General features: G+C 34.7%; 1 protein-coding gene across 1 annotated transcript in view; it reads left to right on the plus strand.

Annotated features, from left to right (window-relative positions):
- DNAI4 (dynein axonemal intermediate chain 4) overlaps positions 1-19,993 on the plus strand; it is a 119,340-nt gene that overhangs the window by 88,254 nt on the left and 11,093 nt on the right. The window contains exons 9-15 of the mRNA XM_022581148.3: positions 1,267-1,475; positions 5,226-5,312; positions 6,828-6,979; positions 8,731-8,888; positions 9,179-9,300; positions 16,870-16,968; positions 17,613-17,839. Of these exons, the coding sequence (XP_022436856.2) occupies positions 1,267-1,475; positions 5,226-5,312; positions 6,828-6,979; positions 8,731-8,888; positions 9,179-9,300; positions 16,870-16,968; positions 17,613-17,839 (1,054 nt within the window). The remainder of the gene's footprint in view (positions 1-1,266; positions 1,476-5,225; positions 5,313-6,827; positions 6,980-8,730; positions 8,889-9,178; positions 9,301-16,869; positions 16,969-17,612; positions 17,840-19,993) is intronic.

Here is a 19,993-nt window from a genome sequence, read left to right on the forward strand (position 1 = left end):
CAGGGATTACTGAACAGTGGCTCTGAGTTCACACTAGCTCTGGGAGACCCAAAACATCACTGGAGTCTACAAGTCAGAGTAAGGACTTGTAAAAGTCAGGTGATCTACAGAATTTTAGATCAGGTTCATCTCACAGTGGGTCCACTGAATCATCCTGTGGTTATTTCCCCTGTTCCAGAAATAGAAATAGAAATATTCAGAAACTGGCAGAATCCCCACATGTGATTCTTGACCTGTGGAGTGAGGGCTAATATGGGAGGAAAAGGCGAAGTGGAAGCCACTAGAGCTGCCTATACCTATGAAAATAGTACATCATAGCAATACCACCTTTCTGGAGGGATTTCAGAGATTAATGCTACCACCAAGGACCTGAAATATGCAGGAATTGTTGACTCTCACCATTCAACTCATCTGTTTAGCTTACATAGAAAACACACGGATCCTAGAGAAAAACAGTGGATTATTGTAAACTTAACCACGTGGTGACTCCAATTGCAGCTGTTGTTTCAGATAGGGTTTCACTGCCTGAGCAAATTAACGTATCTCATGGTGCCTGGTGTGTAGCTATTGATAAGACAAATGTGTTTTTTTCCCTCAATACCTGTTGGTAAAACCACCAGAAGCTATTTGCTTTCAGCTGGTCAGGTTAGCAGTACACCTTCACGGTTCTGCTTCATGTCATAATTTAGTCTGCAGGGAGCTTTCCCTTCAGCAGAACATCACACTGGTCCATTACATTGATGGTTTTGTGCTGATTGGACCTAGTGAACAGGAAGTAGACTTAACTGGTAAGACATTTGCATGTCAGAGGGTGAGAAATAAATCTGACAAAATTTCAGGGACCTTCCACCTCAGTGAAATTTCAAAGGGTCCAGTGGCATGGAATATGTCAAGATAAATACCTTCTAAGGTGAAGGATACATTGTTGCATCTGGTTCCCCTTCAACCGAAAAAAAAAGAGACACAATGCCTAGTGGACCTCTTTGCATTTTAGAGGCAACATATTCCTCATTTGGATGAGTCCTCTGGTCCATTTACTAAGTGGTCTGAAAAACCAATAGCTTTGAGTGGGGCCTAGAATGACAGAAGATTCTGCAACAGGCTCAGGCAGCTATTCAGGGTACCCAGTCCCTTGGGCCATATGACCCAGCAGATCCAATGATGGCTGAAGTGTCAGTGGTAGATAGAGATGCCCTTTGGAGACTTTGGTAGATTCCTGTAGGTATAGAGCGCAATGATCTTCTTTTTGATTTGACTTAATTTTAGAACCAGAACCTGAAGAACCTGAAGACTTTTTAGTAGGTGAAAAACTTGAAGAGGTAGAAGAAGAGGCTAAGAAGGAAGAGGAAGAAGAAATAGAAATGGGTTCAGAACAATCAACAATACCAGCCAATTTGGAACGACTTTGGTCCTTTTCCTGTGACTTAACCAAAGGCCTTAATGTGAGCAGCCTTGCCTGGAATAAAAAAAATCCAGTAAGTTATCAAACATTTTAGTAATTCTGTCTCTAGCATTTAAGGGCACTTGTCAAGTATTAATGAAAACTTTTTTTTCTCAGCTATTAGGCAAGGGCTTTAGATGGACGTAACCCCTAGTTTTAAAATTCCTCTAAAAACAAGTTTATGTTTTTAAAAGGGGAAAATGCAAACAGTTACAAAATGATGGTTTTCTCCTTTAATATGAAAATGTCACCATTTTTATTTTAGGAGATGTACTTGGGACATGGCATTCTCTGAATCCACATGAGATATTAAGTGAACAAGAAGATAGTATATATTTATTTAGTTTAACATGGTACCAAACTCATGTGCCCAAATTTGTATTCTCTTTAAAGTAGTCATATTTGGAAGTATATACTTAATCCAGTGACCCTGAACATGTGCAAAATGATTTTGAGATTCCTTAAAATACTATAACTACTAATAGCAGCAAATACTTAAACAGCACCTACTATGTACCAGGCACTATTGTAAATGTTTTACTTGTATTATTACAACTCTACTATTTTCCTCATTATGTTGATGAGGAAACTAAGGCACAGAAAGGATAAATAACTTGCCCAAAGTTATATAACCAGTAAGTGAAACAGAATTCAAACCCAGACATCTGGCTCCAGAGTTCTTGCTTTTAACTACTGCACTGCTAAGAATCATCCTGAGGAGAATTAGATGAATCATCAAGTGGGAGAATGGTATGTTTGCTTGTCAAAAACAGATGATTATAGAGTAATGAGACTTATTTTTTCCTGTGGTTTATAAACTCATTCTGAAGACATGATTCTCCACTAGTAATTTCAAAAATATTTTGTGTAGTGGCACTACCTTTGGAATAAATATTTGGCGTATTTTTAAAATGGTCAAAACTAATTTGTTTAAATTGTCTTGTATTATCCATGTTTTAAGAATTAGCCTTATTATTTTATTGCTACACCTTATAAGGTACTGTGCACAAACATGATAGTTGTTATGGCTATTAAATGGGTGAATGGAGTCAAAAGGTACAAACTTCCAGTTATAAAATAAATAAGTCATGCTGTAATGTGCAGCATGGTGACTATAGTTAATAATACTGCATTGCATATTTGAAAGTTGCTAAGACAGTAGATCTTAAAAGTTCTCATCACAAGAAAAAAATTCTGTAGCTATGTATAGTGATGCATATTAACTAGACTTTTTGTGATGATCATTTCACAATATATACAAATATTGAATCATTATGTTGTACACATGAAACTAATATAATGTATGTCAATTATACCTCAATAAAAAAGTTAATGCTAAAAAAACCTAAAAAAATCATTTTTGTTGAAACCTAAATTACAGAATTCTTAAATTATATATATTATTTTTGAATAAAATAGAATACTTTTAGTATGGATTTGTCTTTATAAAACTATTTGGGAACATCTTGTAGATAAGTGAAATTTAATAACTCAATAATAACCATGTAATAAGTACAGGTGAATCATTTTAAGAAACTGGATATACTAGCATTTAAACATTATTATTGCTATTGAGAATAAGATTAATTTTGAATGAAGCTAAAAAATATATGACAGGTGCCATCTATCATATTTATTAATTCATTCTACAAATATTTATTGAACATTAACTCTGTGCCAGGAACTCTGTTAAAGCGCTGGAGATACAGTAGTAATTTAGTCACACATAGACACTGACCATATAATACTTTCCTATGTGCTTTAATAAAGAAAATAAATGATGCTGTGGGAACATATAAGAGAGGCTTGTGAATGCTTCTTAGAGGAAGTGACGCCTATGCTGAGTCTAGAAGAGATGAATAGGAGTTTGTCAATGTCAAGATAAAAAGGATAGTGGTGAAGAGTATTTTAAGGCAGAGGGAATTGTGGAGACATGATGTTGGCTTGAAGGTAAGGTGGTGGCAGGACTGTGTTTGTAATATTTCTGATTACAGAGAAGAGGCAGGGTTTGGTCGATCATTAAACTTTTGTCCATACATCCTTATACAGTTGATCTTGAACAACAAGGGGGTTGGGATGCCAACCCCCCGTGCAAATGAAAATCCAAGTATAACTTTTGACTCCCCCAAAACTTAACTACTAATGCCTATAGTAGTTGACTGGAAGCCTTGCCAATAACATAGTCAATTAACACATATCTTGTGTGTGATATGTATTATATACTGTATTCTTACAATAAAGTAAGCTAGAGAAAAGAAAATGTTATTAAGGAAATCATCAGAGAAAATACATTTATAGTACTGTATTTATCAATACTGTTAAGCTTATGTCATCTGTTTAACAGATGAATACTCTGTCAGTACCTGCATGAATACTGTTTTATATGATACAAAACACTGTTGATGTTACATGTATTACTAACACCAGACATCAAAAATGAAAATATCATGTGAAAAATAAATTCATATTTATTTACAGGTATAATGATTTATGCATTGATAATGAAGAAGCAGCAATATGATTGCTTAATGGTAGCCTAGTGTAATTGATATGATTGCTTCAGTATAGCCTAGCCTATAAACTAATGAGTGAATTATTATAAAGTTTTTATGACATACAGTATTACAGTCATATTCATAATACAATATTGGAAACACTGTTACATTAAAAAAAAAAACCTACTTACCTGTGATGATAGGCTGATATGCAGTTTCTCCAATTATGAGAGAGAGGCATACTGTATGGTAATGTAGTTCTTTGAAAGCAAAGCTATAAAACAGTAAGAAAACTCACATATTATTAATTTTATATTGAATATCACTTATGCCTATATGAGGATAGACTACTATCTACACATATTTTATGCATTCATGACAAATCTTAATTTTTTTGATATTTCTAGGTTATGCAGTTTGTAAAATTTTCAAATTATCTCAAATCTCTAAAAAATTTTCAATGTATTTATTTAAAAGAATCCATGTATAAGTGGACCTGCACAGTTCAAACCTGTGTTGTTCAAGGGTCATCTGTATAAGCACTTCTGGAAATGACCTGCTATATTAATCAGCTCGAGCTGCCATAAGAAAATACCATAGACTGGATGGCTTATACAACAGAAATTTATTTCTTACGGTTCTGGAGGCTGGGAAGCCCAGGATAAAGGTGCCAGATGAATTTGGTTGCTGGGGAAGGCTTTCTTCCTGGCTTGGCTGTATCCTTGCATGGTGGAGAGAAAGAGCTCTTGTGTCTCTTCCTCTTTTTGTAAGGAACCCAATCCTATCAGGTTAGGACTCCACCCTTATGACTTCATTTAACCTTAATAACCTCCTAAGTGCCATATTTCCAAATATAATCATATGTTATTAGGTGTTAGGACTTCAGCATATCACTTTTAAGGGAAGAGACACAATTCAGTCCATGGCACCTCCCTTTAAAAATAAATGTCTTTTATTTTACATTTGAAATTATTAGGTCATTATTAAAAACCCATAAGACACTATAATGCAATAATACAATTTTTGAAGATCATCTCAATATGTAAAATAGCTTTTCAGCAATTGTTTTTTTTGTGTGTTTATTCTTCAGCCTAAAAATGTGGTTATTTTTACTATTATTTTGCTTATGAAGATGGAAATGTAGAGTGAAAATAGTTGGTATATTGGTATTTTTTAACCTCAATTGAAATGTCATCACTATTTTAACACAGTTCATTAATATGCATCTTTATACATTTGCTGATATTTTTATGCTGTCTTCTCTTATTTTTAATTTTTCTGTTTTTTAGGACCTTTTGGCTGTTGGCTATGGGCACTTTGGATTTAAGGAGCAAAAAAGAGGATTGGCTTGCTGCTGGTCAATAAAGAATCCCATGGTAACTAAAACAGGAATAAGACCTATTTTTATTTAATTAAATGTTCACATAATTCTCATAAAGTAGTTTTATGTGATCATTAAACTAACTCAAGAAAGTTTTACCAAGCAAGACTTTACTTTCTTTGGTTTAAATCTATAACAATAAAACAATTAAAATTTGTTCTTGGGCTTCCCTGATGGTGCAGTGGTTGAGAGTCCGCCTGCCAATGCAGGGGACACGGGTTCGTGCCCCGGTCCGGGAGGATCCCACGTGCTGCGGAGTGGCTGGGCCCGTGAGCCATGGCCTCTGAGCCTGCGGATCCGGAGCCTGTGCTCCGCAGCAGGAGAGGCCACAACAGTGAGAGGCCCGCGTACTGCAAAAAAAACCCCCAAAAAACAAAAACAAAACACAACAACAACAAAAATTTGTTCTTACACTTTATTGGATAAGGTAAATTCATTTAATAAATATTTATTGAAAATCTACTATGTGCTGTTAGATATGATGATCTAGGGCTGAACCATTATTGTTTATCACTGCCTGTTATAAAGAAGAATATATTTGCAAAGAAAAATTCTTTAAAAATTAAGTTTCATTTACTACTGGGTTGTTTCTCAATATATAAAAACTCCTTATCACTTTATAAAATATATTTCTGCTCTCCTCGATAGATAGAAAATAGATTAATATAACTCTCTTACTGCCATGAATTTTTCAAAGAGAACGAACAAGAATCAGTTATGCTTTTTGTTAAACAGCCCTAGTCAACCTGTTACTTTAGTTTAAGTTCACTTTAGCTTTAGTTTTAAGTCACAACTGAAACGTAAAGTGGAAAACTTAGAAAAGGATCAGAAGAGCATATAAAAATGATTAGAGTTTTTATAAATAATCCCCCATCTGTTAGGAAGCTGGGTGTATATAGCCTAAAAGAAAGGAAGAAGCAATTTTAAACGTGTGGAAGGGTTGACATAGGATTCATCATCAGCAGGTTATCTTCTCTTCCATGTAGGTTGTTAGAAACCAGAAAGGAGTTGGATTAGACATCAAAACAAAACAAAACAATAAAAATCTTGACAGAGTTGTAGAAAAGAGTAACTTAGAGAGTTTTGGAGCTTCCTCTATCCTTGTTTAGAATGATTAGATAATACAAGCATCTGAAACAGATACTGGAGGATAGGAATATATGCAGGATAATTTATTTGGTGTCCATTATTTGTATCTTTAAGACGGTGACTTGTGATGGTCATACAAATCCTGCTGGAGGATTACCCAAAATGATAATTACTGTAGAAACCACGTGCTGTATTTCTTAAAACTACTGAGCTCTGAGGATTCATCAAAATAAAGGAAATGGCCAATTGAAGTTTTATTCTCATGTATACAGGAAGTTAGGAAGAAATGAGTAACTGAATGCAGACTAACTCTCCTCATATCCCCACTGCCACCAGCCTGGTCTTCTGCCACCATCATACCCACCTTACTGCGGTCTACAAAACCAAGGTTAAAATGTAATGTAATTTCTTTTTTATTCAGTGGCCAGAACGTACTTATCAGAGTCCATATGGCGTTACTGCTGTGGATTTTTCAACTGGAGCACCTAACCTTTTAGCAGTTGGCTATCACAATGGCACTATTGCGATTTATAATGTACAGAGCAACAGTAACATTCCAGTTCTGGATAGTAGGTGAGAATCCCAAGAATTAGATAAACATAAACCATGTGCTTTTTTTAGGGAGAAGGAAAAAATTACTCTAATCTTATTTAGTTTTGAGTGAATGTTTATATTGTTATTGAGAGTAATACCATTATCCTTCAAGCATTTAATAATTCCTCATAATGTCTCTCCAGCTGGAATGCTTTGCCCTAATATCTCCTTATCATCCTCTCTGCCTCTTCACCAACAAACTTCCTTTGGCTTGATGGTTTATTCTTTTCAAAAATTTTAAATATCTCCAGCTTTATTGAGGTATAATTGACAAATAAAAATTGTATATATTTAGATTGTATGACATAATTTTTAAAGGCATACAGTGTGGTGATTTAATATATGTATACATTGTGAAGTGATCACCACAGTCAAATTAATTAACACAACCATAACCTCACATAATTACCATTTTATGTGTGAGTGGTGAGGACACTTAAGATCTACTCTCTTAGCAAATTTCAAGTATGCAATACAGTATTATTAACTATAATCACCATGCTGTACATTAGATTTCCAGAACTTATTCACCTTATAAATGAAAGTTGTATCCTTTATTGCTTCTGTGTCACGTCTTCCAAGAAACCTGCCCATTCTTTTCTTTTGTGCATCCGATACATACGTTTATTGTAGCCTTTATTGTGCTTTGTATAAATTATTTACATATATAACTCCCTGAGGAGGCTGTAAGCTCTGAGGGCAAGGATTATGTCTTCCTTACCTTTGTATCCTCAGTATGTCACATAATATCAGGCATATAACAGGATTACAGTAAGTGTTTTATTAAGAATGAATGAATGAGACATATTGAGAAAATAAAATGTTAAAGATATTGAAAGATATCTTAGGTTTTTATAATAAACCAGATACCAGTGGAGCAAAATGAGGCGGTATATTTATATTAGTGTTTGCATAAACTTCACAATAACTGGAAATAGGCATTAAAGCAGGTGTTCTTTAGCTTAATTTTGAAATTATTTACATAGTTTTGTAAGCGTGAGCCTTTGTGCTTGTTTCTGGGAAGAGGGTCCATAACTTTTACCAAATAATCAAAGATATATAGACTTAAAAAAATTCAGAACTACTGATTTGGAGAGTTTGCATAAAAAATCAAGGGAGTCAGTACTAGGAACAAAGCAACCCATTAATCTGACAGGAAAGCAGCCAGTAATCTGAGAAGTGATTATAATTCATCATAAAACTTTTAAATCTCAGCCCTAGAGAGAATCAAGCCAGTGGGCAATCCTGAAACATAGGAAGAAGGGTGAGGTAACTATTTACTTGAATAAGACTTAAATGACTTACTCATTTAAGCTATGAAAAATATCCTTATAAAGATGGAGATAGTAATATTCAATGTGTCTAAAATAAATTAAATTTACACAACTAGGAAAAAGTAAATGAATAGAGTAAGAGAAGTAGATTCTAAAAAAAGAAAATGTTTGCTTTTGTATCCCTGATATGATAGCTAATATAACTAAAGGCAATAAAATTTTCCTCTTGTAAGAAATGAGAAAAACACCAGTGAATATTAGCAAAGTGATTTTTTTTCCTGTTTTTCAAAATACTTAAAGTAAAAGTCCAGTTTTGAACAACAAAAGTATCATTCCATGAGTAGGTCATGATGCTTTAGGGAGCTGTCCTTATCACTTATACTCCAAGTCGCTTATACCCCAAGAATTTTAAAATTATTATAAGTATTTTATATTTCGTGCTTTTTCCTGTTTTAGCGAATCACCTCAAAAACATTTGGGACCTGTATGGCAACTACAGTGGATAGAACAAGATCGAGGGACAGCAGGTGATGACAAAAGAGAAATACTAGTTTCTATATCAGCAGATGGAAGGATCTCCAAATGGGTTATACGGAAAGGACTGGACTGTCATGGTAAGAATAAATAAATACACACACAGACACCAAATTATCTTTCTCTTGTTATGTGCTGAATTAAAAATTCCTAGTGAACTATGTATAAGAGGTGACAAATTTAGGTTTGGCTAAATAAGAAAAAAAACTGGGCTTGGTCATTGTTTTTCTAAGCATCTAGCTCTGGTATTTGCTAATTTTAACCTAATGACCTGCAAAGGATGGCAGAAATCATATTCTTTGCAGAAGGGACATATCTACATTATTATTTCCTGTGGTAAATAATATATGTATTTTTTCTTTAAATAAAGATTTGATGCGTTTGAGGAGAACTACTGCTAGCAGCAGCAAAAAAGGAGGGGAAAAAGAAAAGAAAGGTGAAGCTTTGATATCTCGACAGGCTCCTGGAATGTGTTTTGCTTTTCACCCCAAGGTAAATTATTTCAATCTGTTATTTACTATTGCATATAACAACTGCTGATAATTGAAGTGTATTAAGATATAAATCAAGACAAAATGTCATCATGTTAATAAATATTGCGCCTTGTAAATAAAAAAGTCACACACATAGGTATCATAGGTGTCAGCCTAAGGTAGAATGGCACATTCCAGTTGGCTGTCCTTTTTCTGCTTTCTGGAGGAAAGGTCTGTATTTCTGAGCGACTATGGAACTATCTTTACAGCTCCATGTTTAACTTGAATGCCCCTCCTTGCCTCTCTTTGGTGCTCTGCTGCTCTATCATACTTATAGAAACCAAATCCACTCTATAGTCCTCCATATCTCAATGTGAGTGGTGACTCATGATTCTGGGGATCAGGAAGACCACTTAAGATCATGTCTGTCAAGACGAAAGTCAAGTCAGAGCACTCTTAGTAAAGTTCTACTTTTCTAATTCTTTTTATCCAGAGGTCCTTTGGAATCAGAAATTCAGCCACTATGACAGACTTGCAAAAACACATATCCTATTTATTTTCTGATATGTAATATGATTATCTCTTTAGTGACACCATCATCCACCTACTTATTTAAGCCAAAACTTGAGCTCTTACTCTATTCTACCCTATTACCCAAATGATATTTAAGTAAGATTGTCCCACTCCTTCTAGTCCAAGTCTACTACTGCTAATGTGGTTCAGGCCTTTATTACATTTCACTTTTACTACTGCAGTCATATTCTAACTGCCTTCATTCTCAAATTCCTGTATTCTCCTTTTCACCTTGACTCTAGAGCAGTGGTTCTCAATGTGGGCAGAGAGGGGAGTAGTTTCCCATCAGGGACATTTCACAATGTCTTGAGATATTTTTGGTTGTTGCAGCTGTGGGGGGTGGGATGTGGGGAGGAGTGCTATAGGCATCTAGTAGGCAGAGGTCAGGGATGCCACTAAATACATTACAATGCACAAGACAGCCACTGTCCTCCCCTGACCCAAACAAAGAACTAGCTGGCCCAAAACATCAATAGTGCTCCTTTGATTTCTTATTTGATTGATGCGTTATTTAGAAGCATGTAATTTAGTTTCCAAATATTTGGGGCTTTTCCAAGGATCTTGCTGTTGATTTCTAATTCAATCCTATCATGATCAAAGAACAAACTTTTTATAAACTGAATCTTTATGTATTTATTGAAATTTGTTTTAAAGCCCAGAATGTGATTTTTACTTGTAAATGTTCCCTATGCACTTGAGAAAAGTGTATATTCTGCTACTGTTGGGTGGAATGTTCTGTGGATGTCAATCAGTTTAAGTGGGTTGATGGTGTTGTTCAAGTTTACAATATCCTTGCTGATTTTCTGCCGATTTCTTCCATCAGTCATTGAGAGAAAGAGATTGAAGTCTCTGACAATAATTGTGAATTTTTCTTTTTTTCCTTGAAATTCTATCGGTTTTTGTTTTATGTATCTTGAAGCTTTGTTTTAAATGCATAAAGTGTTTAGGATTTTCACATTCTCTCGATTAATCAACTCCCTTATCATTATAAAATGGCCTTATTTATAACTGGTAACATTCTTTATTCTGAAATCTATTTAGTCTGATATTAATGTAGCTACTCCAGCTTTCTTTTAACTAGTATTATCATGGTTTATCATTTCCCATCCTTTACATTTAACCTATTTGTGCCTTTATATTTGGTATGTTTCTTTTAGGTAGCATATAGTTGTCTTGCTTTTTTATCGAATCTTACAGTCTCAGCCTTTTAATTGTGATGTTTACACCATTTTTATTTATTTACTTACTTAAAAATTTTTTTTAACATCTTTATTGGAGTATAATTGCTTTACAATGGTGTGTTACTTTCTGCTTTATAACAAGGTAAATCAGTTATACATATACAGATGTCCCCATATCTCTTCCCTCTTTCATCTCCCTGCCTCCCACCCTCCCTATCCCACCCCTCTATGTGGTCACAAAGCACTGAGCTGATCTCCCTGTACTATGTGGCTGCTTCCTACTACCTATCTATTTTACGTTTGGTAGTGTATATATGTCTATGCCACTCTCTCACTTTGTCCCAGCTTACCCTTCCTGCTCGCCATGTCCTCAAGTCCATTCTCTCGTAGGTCTGCGTCTTTATTTCCGTCTTGCCCCTAGGTTCTTCATGACCTTTTTTTTTTTTTTAGATTCCATATATATGTGTTAGCGTATGGTATTTGTTTTCTTCTTTGTGACTTACTTCACTCTATAAGACAGACTCTAGGTCCATCCATCTCACTACAAATAACTCAATTTCATTTATTTTTTAAGGCTGAGTAATATTCCATTGTATATATGTGCCACATCTTTATCCATTCATCCGTTGATGGATACTTAGGTTGCTTCCATGTCCTAGCTATTGTAAATAGAGCTGCAATGAACATTGTGGTACATGACTCTTTTTGAATTATGTTTTCCTCAGGGTATATGCCCAGTAGTGGGACTGCTGGGTTGTATGGTAGTTCTATTTTTAGTTTTTTAAGGAACCTCCATACTGTTCTCCATAGTGGCTGTATCAATTTACATTCCCACCAACAGTGCAAGAGGGTTCCCTTTTCTCCACACCCTTTCCAGCATTTATTGTTTCTAGATTTTTTGATGATGGCCATTCTGACCTGTGTGAGATGATATCTCATTGTAGTTTCGATTTGCATTTCTCTAATGATTAATGATGTTGAGCATTCTTTCATGTGTTTGTTGGCGATCTGTATATCTTCTTTGGAGAAATGTCTATTTAGGTCTTCTGCCCATTTTTGGATTGGGTTGTTTCTTTTTTTGATACTGAGCTGCATGAGCTGCTTGTAAATTTGGAGATTAATCCTTTGTCAGTTGCTTCATTTGCAAATATTTTCTCCCATTCTGAGGGTTGTCTTTTTGTCTTGTTTATGGTTTCCTTTGCTGTGCAGAAGCTTTTAAGTTTCATTAGGTCCCATTTGTTTATTTTTGTTTTTATTTCCATTTCTCTAGGAAGTGGGTCAAAAAGGATCTTGCTGTGATTTATGTCATAGAGTGTTTGCCTATGTTTTCCTGATAGTATCTGGCCTTACATTTAGGTCTTTAATCCATTTTGAGTTTATTTTTGTGTATGGTGTTAGAGAGTGTTCTAATTTCATTCTTTTACATGTAGCTCTCCAGTTTTCCCAGGACCATTTATTGAAGAGGCTGTCTTTTACCACTGTATATTCTTGCCTTCTTTATCAAAAATAAGGTGAACATAGGTGCGTGGGTTTATCTCTGGTGTTTCTATCCTGTTCCATTGATCTGTATTTGTTTTTTGTGCCAGTACCATACTGTGTTGATTACTGTAGCTTTGTAGTATAGTCTGAAGTCAGAGAGCCTGATTCCTCCAGCTCTGTTTTTCTTTCTCAAGATTGCTTTGGCTGTTCAGGGTCATTTGTGTTTCCATACAAATTGTGAAATTTTCTGTTCTCGTTGTGAAAAATGCGATTGGTAGTTTGATAGGGATTGCATTGAATCTGTAGATTGCTTTGGGTAGTAGAGTCATTTTCACAATGTTGATTCTTCCAATCCAAGAACACGGTATAACTCTCCATCTATTTGTATCATCTTTAATTTCTTTCATCAGTTTGTTATAATTTTCTGCATACAGGTCTTTTGTCTCCTTAGGTAGGTTTATTCCTAGGTATTTTATTCTTTGTGTTGCAATGGTAAATGGAAGTGTTTTCTTAATTTCACTTTCAGATTTTTCATCATTAGTGTATAGGAATGCCAGAGATTTCTGTGCATTAATTTTGTATCCTGCTACTTTACCAAATTCATTGATTAGCTCTAGTAGTTTTCTGGTAGCATCTTTAGGATTCTCTATGTATAGTTTCATGTCATCTGCAAACAGTGACTGTTTTATTTCTTCTTTTCCAATTTGGATTCCTTTTATTTCTTTTCCTTCTCTGATTGCTGTGGCTAAAACTTCCAAAACTATGTTGAATAATAGTGGTGAGAGTGGGTAACCTTGTCTTGTTCCTGATCCTAGTGGAAATGGTTTCAATTTTTCACCATTGAGGATGATGTTGGCTGTGGGTTTGTCATATATGGCCTTTATTATGTTGAGGTAAATTCCCTCTGTGCCTACTTTCTGGAGGGTTTTTATCATAAATGGGTATTGAATTTTGTTGAAAGCTTTTTCTGCATCTATTGAGATGATCATATGGTTTTTCCCCTTCAATTTGTTTATATGGTGTATCACGTTGATCGATTTGCATATACTGAAGAATCCTTGCATTCCTGGGATAAACCCCACTTGATCATGGTGTATGATCCTTTTAATGTGCTCTTGGATTCTCTTTGCTAGTATTTTATTGAGGATTTTTGCATCAGCGCTATTGGCCTGTAGTTTTCTTTCTTTGTGACATCTTTTTCTGGTTTTGGTATCAGGGTGATGGTGGCCTTGTACAATGAGTTTGGGTGTGTTTCTCCCTCTGCTATATTTTGGAAGAGTTTGAGAAGTATAGGTGTTAACTCTTCTCTAAATGTTTGATAGAATTCACCCGTGAAGCCATCTGGTCCTGGGCTTTTGTTTGTTGGAAGGTTTTTAATCAAAGTCTCAATTTCAGTGCTTGTGATTGATCTGTTTATATTTTCTATTTCTTCCTGGTTCTGTCTCAGAAGGTTGTGCTTTTCTAAGAATTTGTCCATTTCTTCCAGGTTGTCCATTTTATTGGCATATAGTTGGTTGTAGCACTCTTTCATGATCCTTTGTATTGCTGCAGTGTCAGTTGTTACTTCTTTTTAATTTCTAATTCTATTTATTTGTGTCTTTCTTTTTTTCTTGATTAGTCTGGCTAATGGTTTATAAATCTTGTTTATCCTCTCAAGGAACCAGCTTTTAGTTTCATTGATCTGTGCTATTGTTTCCTTCATTTCTTTTTCATTTATTTCTGATCTGATCTTTATGGTTTCTTTTCTTCGGCTAACTTTGGATTTTTTGTTCTTCTTTCTCTAATTGCTTTAGGTGTTAGTTTAGGTTGTTTATTTGAGGTGTTTCTTGTTTCTTGAGATAAGATTGTACTGCTATAAACTTCCCTCGTAGATCTGCTTTTGCTGCATCCCATAGGTTTTGGGTCGTCGTGTTTTCATTGTCATTTGCTTCGAGGTATTTTTTGATTTCCTCCTTAATTTTTTAAGTGATCTCTTGGTTATTTAGGAGTGTATTGTTTAGCCTCCATGTTTTTGTATTTTTTACAGAATTTTTCTTGTAATTGATATCCAGTCTCATAGCACTGCGGTTGGAAAAGATGCTTGATACGATTTCAATTTTCTTAAATTTACCAAGGCTTGATTTGTGTCCCAAGATATGATCTATCCTGGAGAATTACCACTTGAGAAGAAAGTGTATTCTGTTTTCTTGGATGGAATATCCTATAAATATCAATTAAGTCCATCTTGGTTAATGTATCATTTAAAGCTTGTGTTTCCTTACTTATTTTCATTTTGGATGATCTGTCCATTGGTGAAAGTGGGGTGTTAACGTCCCCTACTATGATTTTGTCACTGTCAATTTCCCCTTTTATGGCTGTTAGAATTTGCCTTATGTATTGAGGTGCTCCTATGTTGGGTGCATAAATATTTACAATTGTTATATCTTCTTCTTGGATTGATCCCTTGATCATTACATAATGTCCTTCTTTGTCTCTTGTCATAGTCTTTATTTTGAAGTCTATTTTGTCTGATATGAGAATTGCTACTCCAGCTTTCTTTTGATTTCCATTTGCATGGAATATCTTTTTTTATCCCCTCACTTTCAGTCTGTATGTGTCCCTAGGTCTCAAGTGGGTCTCTTGTAGACAACATATATACGGGTCTTGTTTTTGTATCCATTCAGCCAGCCTATATTTTTTGGTTGGAGCATTTAATCCATTTACATTTAAGGTAGTTATCAATCTGTATGTTCCTATTACCATTTTCTTAATTGTTTTGGGTTTGTTATTGTAGGTCTTTTCCTTCTCTCATGTTTCCTGCCTAGAGAAGTTCCTTTAGCATTTGTTGTGAAGCTTGTTTGGTGGTGCTGAATTCTCTTAGCTTTTGCTTGTCTGTAAAGCTTTTAATTTCTCCATCAAATCTGAATGAGATCCTTGCTGGATAGAGTAATCTTGGTTGTAGGTTTTTCCCCTTCATCACTCCAAATATGTCCTGCCACCCCCTTCTGGCTTGCAGAGTTTCTGCTGAAAGATCAGCTGTTAACCTTATGGGGATTCCCTTGTATGTTATTTGCTCTTTTTCCCTTGCTGCTTTTAATATTTTTTCTTTGTATTTAATTTTTGATAGTTTGACTAATATGTGTCTTGGCTTGTTTCTCCTTGGATTTATCCTGTATGGGACTCTCTGTGCTTCCTGGACTTGATTAACTATTTACTTTCCCATATTAGGGAAGTTTTCAAGTATAATCTCTTCAAATAGTTTCTCAGTCCCTTCCTTTTTCTCTTCTTCTGGGAGCCCTATAATTCGAATGTTGGTGCGTTTAATGTTGTCCCAGAGGTCCCTGAGACTGTTTTCAATTCTTTTCATTCTTTTTTCTTTATTTATAAAAATGTGCTCAACCTTGTTAATATCCATATAAATGGAACTTAAAACCATTAGGTGTAAGTAGTTTTATACCTAATAGAATGGCAAAATTTAAGATTTCTGATGTAACCAACTATTGAAGAGAATGTGTGTCAAAGGGAAATTTTATATATTGCTGAATGTAAATCGGTAGTACTACTTTGGGGAAAACATTATACTTTATTGTGTAATTTAAACTACATATGCAACATAACCTAGTAATTGCATTCTTAAGTTCTGGTGTATGCTAAGCAGTGGGTCTCATATTTCAGTGTACTTACAAATTACTTGGGAATCTTGTTAAAATGCAGATTCTGATTCAGTAGGTCTGGGACAGGGCCTGAAATTCTGCCACTGCACAATGCTCCCAGGTGAGGCTGACTCTACATAGTCAGGACTTAGAGCACTGACTTTCAGACTTTTTGATTATGACTTCATTTTAGAAACTACATTTTAAATCCCTATTTGTTACATACATTTAGAGTTAAAAGATGTCTGAGACTCCATCTAGTTCAATCTCTCATTCCCAGCAAGAATAATTTCTTCAGCATTATGTACATAAATTGTTATTGTTAAGTCATTTGTCTTCTCTTTGACTAGTTCAAATGAAAGAACACTTACTATTTCCCTGGATTGTTAGTTCCATTGTCAGGTAGCTCTAAATGTTAGAAAGTTTCTTCCTCATTTTAAGCCAGTGTTTGTTCATGTAATTTCTAGACAGGATACAAATTTCTACCCTTTATTCCAGCAAAGAAAAACGTCTGTATTTTCTTTGCACAGTAGTCCTTCAAGGTAATTTAATTATTGTAAAATCATGATAGAAAGAAAAAGACAACAATCAACTGTCTTCTAGATAGTATTTCTAGTTTGGTTCTTGAATTGTCTCTAAGAGATCTTGAATCATCTAATCTTCTATTTAGCACATTTACTAATATATCACAAGCAAATGCATTTTGATTTTTTTGTGTTATAGGACACAAATATCTATTTGGCTGGCACTGAAGAAGGTCATATTCACAAATGTTCTTGTTCATATAATGAGCAATATCTAGATACCTACAGAGGACACAAGGTTAGTTTAATTATAGTAGGTATGGAAAATTTTATCTTGCAATATTTCTGAAAAAAATAGTATCATTAGGCACAGCATTTTTTATGCAATAATTTACAACTTCAGAGTTAAAAATACCAGCTTGAATTAAGTGCTTTCTTATATAGAAAACACCAATAACATGGGGGTCATTTAATTTGGCTTCTCGGTATCCTTGATTTCTTCTTGCCAGTTGCAGAAGCCACAATTTTTATTTGTTTCTAAGCGACTTTGCTTATGTTGACATGCTGATCCCAGAGTGAAATTGTCTCTGGCATATACCTATTCTCTACATTTTTTATGATTGTTCCAACTATGCTTTCTTCATTTTCTCCCTTATTTCTATTTATTTTCCTTAACATTCCTTATATTTTTAAAAGTAGTATAATATGTATTAATATTTAGTGAGTATTGTAGCAACTATATTTTTATGTTTCTGAATGGCATAATTTAAGGAAGAGATTCAATTTATGGCCTTATTTTCAGCTAAAATAATACCCACACAATAATTACATGGTGTATAAGCTTTTAGAAATCTGAGCATTTTTAATTTGTTGGTCAAGTTTAAAGTATAAGAGGTTAAATCCTACTTACCTATGTATTTTAATTTATTTTTCTAATTCCAGGGTCCAGTGTATAAAATAGCATGGAATCCATTTTGTCATGATGTATTCTTAAGCTGTTCTGCAGATTGGGGCATTATTATATGGCAACATGAGAATCTTAAGCCATTTTTGAGTTTTTATCCAACTACTTATGTTGTTTATGATGTTGCCTGGTCTCCAAAATCATCCTATATATTTGCAGCTGCAAACGAGAGCAGAGTGGAGATTTGGGACCTTCACTTCAGCACGTAAGTGTTAATATTTTTCTTGGAGTTATTTCTAATAGAAGCAGTTCAATCTAAATGATACCTGATAGTACTGACATTGGTTAGAGAGAACTGTAGTTACTTTAAGACAAGTAATAGTTTACACTGTGAGAGTCCTTTGTGAATAAAGAGATATGCCAGGATAATAAATATAGTTTTGAACCTGCAAAGTATTATTTTATTTAAGAAAAACAAGGAATGTAGTATAAAATTATGACATGGGGAAAAAGTTTGCAAAACATTCACGTGGAAAGAAGGTGTTTTAACTTTTCAGTACCCATGTTTGCTTAATTCTTGTCAGCTGTTCACTACTGCTTCAAATATCCTGAATTAATAACTGTACCAACAAAATTCATCCCTAGTGTTTCCACAGAAGACATTAAAATATGAACAAATTATTTTTTCCTTTTCTTCAACCAAAATAGTCTTTCTTAGTCCTTTTTGTGCAAAAATATTACAAGAGCAATTTAAATGGAAACACTGAAATAACATGCCAACATTTCAGAGCACATTTAAAACACCCAGATAATTCTTGAAATTACCATATTCTAAAATAGAATAATATATTAATGTTAATTACTTATACCATATGTCATTTAAAAAATATTTGAATGAAAAATATTTGAATGAAAATAGGTTACCTTACTCCATCTCCATAAACGTTTTGTTTTTGCGGTATGCGGGCCTCTCACTGTTGTGGCCTCTCCCGTTGCGGAGCACAGGCTCCAGACGCGCAGGCTCAGTGGCCATGGCTCACGGACCCAGCCGCTCCGCGGCATGTGGGATCTTCCCAGAACCGGGGCACGAACCTGTGTCCCCTGCATCAGCAGGCAGACCCTCAACCACTGCGCCACCAGGGAAGCCCTCTCCATAAACTTTTACAGGCTGATATAGGATATCATAACTAGCTTGAATCCTTTGTCATTGCCTGGTTTATGGAAGAATGCAGAGAGGCACTGTTCTAATTGTGTCTAATTAACTAAAGACTTTCTATAATAAGATAAAGAAAGGGAGCAAAATAAGTATTTTTTATAATATTTACTTACTCTCTTACCTTGCTTTAAAACATATTTGAAGGGGCATGCATTTAATTAAAATTTCTTATTTTAAGTGTTACACCAAAGTTATGAGAGTGCCATCTAGGCCATCTATCCTTTTTAATATGAAAGTTTATACAATGCTGGAATAAAGTGTTTAATGGTTCTGTAATACTTATTCAATCAATATTTCAATATTGGAAAATATTATAGATCTTTAGGCAAGTTATTAGCAGATGAAGCATGGAAATGCATTCTTGTTTAAAATAAATGACATAAAATTCAATGGGTTTATTATTAATTGCAAACTTTTTCCTAGAGATTAATAATTTAGTAACTGGAAATTTTCATCATGGCTTGTTCTATAAAACAGTTTGACCCCCAAATCAAGGATTACAACACAAAGCAATTTATTTTTGAGTATGAGATGACTAAGGTAGAAAGTGGCTACTTAAATGATCCTACCTCTGATTTTATTTTTTCTAGTAAAATTGTAGTTCCCAGGGCAACATTTCTTCAGAAGTATGCAAGTGACTGCTGCTCTTATTTTATAAGGGTGTCAATGGATTGCTTTGGATAACCAAGAGTAGGAAAGGTTCTTGTTCAGAGAACCTTTGAACAAGGTTTTCAATCTTGTTCAGATTCATTTAATTTAATTTTTAATTTTTTTAAATAAATTTATTTTATTTTATTTTTGGCTGCATTGGGTCTTCGTTGCTGCCTGCGAGCTTTCTTTAGTTGCGGTGAGTAGGGGCTACTCTTCATTGTGATGTATGGGCTTCTTATTGCCATGGCTTCTCTTCTTGCAGAGCACGGGCTCTAGGCATGCGGGCTCAGTAGTTGTGGCACACAGGCTCAGTAGTTGTGGCGCACAGGCTTAGTTGTTCCACAGGGATGTGGGATTTTCCCGGACCAGGGCTTGAACCCATGTCCCCTGCATAGGCAGGCGGATTCTAAACCACTGCGCCACCAGGGAAGCCGGAGATTCATTTGTGTTCCAGGGGTTCATCTGGATCAAAACATCCTTCTGTTAAGAGACGTTTATTATTTAAGGAGTTGTATTAGGGATCTTCAGAGAAACTAAACCAATAAAGAGAGA

Source organism: Delphinapterus leucas, chromosome 1 (assembly GCF_059928025.1).
Source record: "Delphinapterus leucas isolate spDelLeu-1000000601 "Yukka" chromosome 1, BTC_Dleu_Yukka2, whole genome shotgun sequence".
Taxonomy (NCBI): domain Eukaryota; kingdom Metazoa; phylum Chordata; class Mammalia; order Artiodactyla; family Monodontidae; genus Delphinapterus; species Delphinapterus leucas.